Below are 6,468 nucleotides of genomic sequence, written 5' to 3'. Positions count from 1 at the left end.
ATGCCATCTGCTGAAAGCACAACCCACTTTGTTTGAAATTAAGCCGGACTATGAAAATTTTTTTATTTTGCACTAAACATAAAAAAACCTTCTTAGTCTGTAAATATGCTCCATAAGGGCTTCTCTAGTGGCATGCCTGTTTTATTTACATATTGTTGACATTTACAGTGTATTAAAAATGTGCAGTATTTTTTTCTTTAATTGAAACACTAAGTTATGTTGATTTACCAAAAGTGTTTCTTGTTAGATTTATACAAATATTTAATTAAAAATGGATTAATGGTTGTTTGATTACTAAAATAAACAAGAGCTGCAGCCCTACACTGGAAAAGTGATGAAGAAATAAGTAAATATTTCTTAAATCAAGTGTATTACGCCTTCATTTTAGTAGGTAAATCAGATGATTTGCCAATGGAATCAGTATTTTTACTCTTCAAATAAGAAAACTAGATATTATGCACTTGAAATAAGACAATGCAATTACTTTTTCTTATTTTAGATGTAAATTGTCTTGTTCCATTGGCAAAGTGTCTCACTTACCTCCTCAATTCAAGAAAAATGCACTTATTTTAAGAAAAAAATACTTGTTGAGATTTCATTTTTCTGCAGTGCAGCGCCATTTCAAAACACATGTCATCTAAGGCACTTTAAAATTCAACCAGATCATCCAATCAAATGGATTCAATGTTTTTTTTTTTTAAGGAAAAGCAATTGATTGTATCAACACATTTTAATAGAAAAATATTTTTATTAAAATAACTAAATTTTTTTGTTTAATTAAGCAAATAATTGAGACACTTTGCAAATGGAATAAGACAATTTACCTTTGGGATTAGAAAAAAACTACTGGATTGTCTTATTTCATGCGCATAATATCTAATTATCCTATCTTAAGAGTAAAAATGCTGATTCCATTGGCAGATCCTCTTATTTACCTACTNCGCTGGAAAAACGATGTAGAAATAAGCAAATATTTCTTAAATCAAGTGTATTTACCCTTAATTTTAGTAGGTAAATAAGATGATTTGCCAATTGAATGAGTATTTTTCCCTCTTAAAATAAACTAATTAGATAATATGCACTTGTAATAAAACAATGCAGTTGATTTTTCTTATTTTAAATGTAAATTGTCTTGTTCCATCGGCAAAGTATCTGACTTACCTCCTCCATTCAAAACAAAATACAGTTATTTTAAGAAAAAAAATACTTTTTTGCAGTGTACTTCTATTCAAAGACCAGCATTTTTACTCACAAAGCAAATTTTTAAACTTCTTACATTTGTTCAAGTAAGACTTTCTATAATCTTGTGAAGCAATATTAAGCGATAATTTTCATGGAGTTATAATGATATATATATTTTTTTTATTGCACTCCAATGTTTTTTTTTTTACTGAGTTTAGCCAAAATAAAGCTTTAACCTGGACATTTTTTTTCTTTGTTTCAAGCAGCCTTTCTCACTCTCTCTCTAACAATATTTCAGAACAAAATAACCACAAAATCAAACAGCAGATCAGAAAGTAGACGAGAAAGTGAAGGATGATGTATTTCTACATTCCTCTGGTAAGGTTTTGGATGTCGATAGTGCTTTAGATTGTTTTCACTGCAAAAAAATTTTATCCAAGAAAATTTTCAATTCAACTTCAATTCAGATTATTTATACAGCACCATTTCAAAACACATGTCATCTAAGGCACTTTACAATTCAACCAGATCATCCAATCAAATGGATTCAATGTTTTTTATTTAAGGAAAAGCAATTGATTGCATCAACTCATTTTAATAAAAAAAATATTTTTATTAAAATAACTAAAAAACTTTTGTTTAATTAAGCAAATAATTGAGACACTTTGCAAATGGAATAAGACAATTTACCTTTAGGATTAGAAAAAAGCAACTGGATTGTCTTATTTCATGCGCATAATATCTAATTATCCTATCTTAAGAGTAAAAATGCTGATTCCATTGGCAGATCCTCTTATTTACCTACTCAATTTAAAATGAAATTTATTTATTTAAAGAAATATACAATGTCTTAATTTTTATGTGCACAGTGTAATATTATTTTCAGGTATGGGGACAGGAAAATGTGTTAAGTCACCAAATTCAGGAGAAAACTTTTAAGGAACTTCATAGCCCAGAAAAATATTCATAAAGACCAATTTTAAAACGGTCTTACACCATTAATATATATATATTTTTTTTAAATCGTTTGGTATTGCTTTAAAGAACAGAATAAAAACATTTTAGTCTTCCAGACATCTTCCTCATATAATATTTACACAGAGTTATCTTAAAACAAGAGACAACTGTTAAACAAAAAAACAGGGAATACGATCTAAACTGTTGAAACCCAACAGCACTTGAGCAGGACATCAGTTCTTGATAAGTATTCACTTTTATAAAGACTCTACCTTACAGGAGAGGATGTTGCCAAAAGCGGAGAAGGTGTCGTACAGAGCTTTGTTGTCGATGGACTTGTCAAGGTTCTTGATGAAGACGTTTCCCACGCCAGACTTCCTGAGGGATGGGTCTCTCTGCGACCACATGATCCTGATCGGCTTCCCTTTCACCACGTCAAAGTTCATGGTGTCCAGGGCTCTCTCAGCTAGACGGAGGAACGGCGAAAGGTTAACTCTGTTTACCTTTTCATGTGGAAATTTACTTGGAAAACAAACCTGCAAAGGTAATACCTCTTAAACTATCAGAAGGTAAATAAATTAAATTTACTAGGACAGATTAACACAAAGTAGTGAACAGTTGTGATGTTAAAAGAAAATAATGTATTGAATTAAAAGTTTTAAGTGATGACCCAGGCCTTATGGAGCACGTCTCCAGATACGGAGGATTTGGCCTTTTTCTCTTTGCAGTACAGTTGGGGCTCCATTAGATTGGACGGAGGGTTTTTGTGAACATCACATTTTAAGTCATGCCCCAGATTCTCATTTGGATTTAGATTTAGACTTAACCTTTGCCATTCTAACACATAAATGGGCTTATATCCAAACCAAAAAAGCTTCAGTTTTGTATTATGAGTGGTCTGTTCGGTTCGGAGCATCGTCTGCCCGGCTTTGTGTTTCCTGGACGGGGTCGCCTTTTACAGCTGCTTTTTATATCTCTGCTTCTGTCTCCTTGAACCCCAGTGAGCCTGGTTCTGCTGGAGGTTTCTTCCTGTTTAAAGAAAGTTCTTCCTCTCCACTGTCACTACAAGCATGCTTAGTGTGAGGGATTGCCTTTGAGTCAATAAGTCGATGCAATCATCTGGTTTTCCTTAGATAGAAATCTTTGAATCAATATGACTGCATGATCTGTCGAACTGTAAAGTGCCTTGAGATGACGTGTGTTGTGAATTGGCGCTATACAAAAAAACTGAACTGAATTGTTCCAGTTATCCACTCTGACGTGCAATGTGAGTTTGTTTTACTTTAAATGTAATTTTTTTTTTAATCTGATTTATATGATATCCACATGCATTGTTCCACAGTCCCTACATGGCTTATGGCAAACTGCATAATGTCCTTTATTTTTACCTTTATAGCTTAATATTCCATCTGAGAGGTAGAGCTCTACAGCTTTTTCATAGATACGAATCCCTATGGCTGCTTCACTGTTTAATGCTCAGTTAAGGTGAAGAACCATAATGTCATATTGGTTTGAATAGTTTTTCATAAATTGCCTAAAGCTTGGCCCCTGGTTCTGTAATCTAACCCTATACCTCTACACATTAACTCTGACCTGTCAGCTCTCTTCTTTGGTTTTTATGCTGCTGTTTCTTCACTAACGTTCTCTAAAAAACATCTGAGTTTTTATCTGTATCTCCACTGGAATTAAATCTGTGCGTCCAAAAATACAAGGGAACTAGGTTTATTAATGAGGACGCTTCTAATGGCATTCCTCTGGATTTTATTTAGTGGTATTAAAAGAAATCTCACATTTGAATCTGTCAAAAATTAAAACAATCTTTTTGTTTACATTTTAGATTTAAGCAGTATTTTGTGATGGTCTGTAACCTAAGTATGTATAAACTGAATGCATGGCTCCTGTTAAACCAGTGATTTGGTACGACTATAATAAAAATGATGTACAGATTAAAAACATGTTATCTTCCTTTGCAGTGTGTCAAACAGTGAGGACTCCTTGTTGTAAGGCTGCTGAAAAAGCACATGGTGAAGATACGGCAGTGAAGCATGTGGCCGATGAGTTATCTGCCAGCAGCTGGGACGAGTGTGGGGCAGCTGCAGCGGCAAAGCTCACAGCACATGTCTTTCTCTTTGGACAGACCACATGCCTTGAAGCCCAAACAACAATTTCCTCCCAGAATCAATAGGATTCCCTCACATTTTGCCTAGAAAGGATCCTTTTCTACAAAACACCCGACGAAACCAATCCATAGCTATCGTTTGCTCCATCTCCCATATCAGTGTGGTCTCATGTGCTAAACATCCCCTTTTGTTCAGCCGCTCCACACACACAAACACACACAGGCTCTCCAGCTGAAAGTGTCTGGTAAACAAAACGGAGCTCCCTTTGGTCTGCTGGCATCAGCAGTTTGGCTCACAATTGTACTTCCCAGCCAGCGTGCTCACAGAAGGTGGCATCACATGGACTTCTGGAAGATTCCCAATGGAAATCGTAGACCAAGAGCTGTCCACTTAAACAGTTTAAATGTTAATAATGTTCACCAGGATGTGTAATAAGCAGGATTTCCTTTAATAATCTGGAATGATTTGCCTCAGCTGTGATCCAGCAGGCAAACTTTGGGCAACTAAGACGCAAGAGCTATATTTAGATAGTGGTCCTGGGAGGCATGTGTGCTGGCATGGAGTGTGAGTAGAGCATTCTCTACCATTGATGGGGAACAGAAATATTCAACAACACCAACACAGCTCCACAAGTGACAAAATCCAGATATCACGTCTACAACTTCTCTCTCCTTACTTAACAATTTCTACTCCAATATATAGATTTTATTTTTATTATTTATTTAAAAAAAAGCCATTTACACACTCAAAAGATACCATCTAGAGCCATACTCATCCCTTGGGGGAAACAAACTTGTCGTAACCCTGCGGTGCTTTGGCTTTTGGTAACTCCAGCTTAGATAAGCTGTCACAGGTGTTCCCTGTTGATACAACAGCAGAAAAGTTCACACAATGTAGACAGTGTCACCAAGAACCCAACGGCAACAGCAACACCTGTTACCTTTCTTCTCCATGTCTGATATAACATAATCCTACTGACCGTGAAAGTGTTTGCTGATTATCTGTTTCACTTACTGTGGATCATAGAAAAAAAGCATAAGAAAGAAATAAACTTACAACAAATGTCTTTTTAAATAATTTCAGCTTAGGATCTTGAATAGTCCAGCGGTGCCACGAGTAAGATGCTATTATATCCATGTTTTAATTAACTTTAAGATAGCAGAACAGAAAAAAGGAGACATCTAACCTGCACTGGATAAATTCAAAATCTAGATAAGTCATTTTTTCTTAAAATAAGTCCATTTGTTTTTGGATTGAGGAGGTAAAATAGACATCTTGCCAATGGAAACAGGCAATTTACACTTAAAATAAGAAAACACAATTGTATTGTCCTAATTCAAGTGCATATTATCTGATTATCTTATTTTAAGAGTAAAAATCTTCATTCCATTGGCAAACTAATTTACCAACTCAAATTAAGGGTAAATACACTACATTTAAGACATTTTTTATTATTTCTAGATCATCCCTTTAAAATCTTTCTTTTAAAATGTAAAGAATATAAAGGACCCTGTATACATATTATCAAATGCAAAACAATTAATTGTAAACATGAAAATGTATTTTAAAAACATACTACTAAAAACAACTTATTAATCTCAACAAATGTCCAATCCCTTATAGAGATTATTTTTTTTTAAGTTCAATTAACTACTTTAATAAATATTTTATTAACTTTTAATACCCACATTTTATGAGTAATCATTATATCAGCTCTGCCTACATAATACAGTATTTTACTTCTTGAACTTAGTAAGTAAACTATGTAGTTTCTAGACTTCAAACACTAACCTTTCAGGTCTAGGAACATATCAGGTAGGTTTCAGGAAAGTAACTATAAAGTTGCAGTAAAATCTTGTGAGCTGCAGAATTTGGGAAAAAGAACCTGACAAGGAACCTCTGAGAGGTTCCAGGTTCTGTCAAAGTATCGGGGAAATCCAGAGACGTGTGAACTGAATAAGAAACCTGATTTAAATTACTGAAGGATGTTATTCTAACAAAGTTATCTTCTAAAATAAATGTGTAGATGCATGTCTGAAAATCAGAGATTTTTCTGCATGTTTAGTGTCGATGAAAAGGTTCCCTTTAGCAGGGGCGAGTTTAGGAAATTTGGGGCCCTAGACAAAGACAGGCAGGGGGCCCTCTGAATTAACAAGACAAAACATAAAACAGACCCATTATACAGAACCAAAAAATTTTATATAATAGA

The 6,468-nt window shown here is 34.2% G+C and overlaps 1 protein-coding gene across 3 annotated transcripts in view; it reads right to left on the bottom strand.

Moving 5' to 3' along the window:
* LOC107096430 (polyadenylate-binding protein 4-like) overlaps positions 1 to 6,468 on the bottom strand; it is a 21,103-nt gene that overhangs the window by 12,798 nt on the left and 1,837 nt on the right. For all 3 annotated transcript variants that reach the window (XM_015393078.1, XM_015393079.1, XM_015393077.1), the window contains one exon: positions 2,412 to 2,605. In XM_015393078.1, coding sequence (XP_015248564.1) covers positions 2,412 to 2,605 — 194 coding nt within the window. The remainder of the gene's footprint in view (positions 1 to 2,411; positions 2,606 to 6,468) is intronic.

This window comes from Cyprinodon variegatus, unplaced genomic scaffold (assembly GCF_000732505.1).
Source record: "Cyprinodon variegatus isolate N-32 unplaced genomic scaffold, C_variegatus-1.0 Scaffold623, whole genome shotgun sequence".
Classification (NCBI taxonomy): domain Eukaryota; kingdom Metazoa; phylum Chordata; class Actinopteri; order Cyprinodontiformes; family Cyprinodontidae; genus Cyprinodon; species Cyprinodon variegatus.
This window is presented reverse-complemented; position numbering and strand designations above follow the sequence as displayed.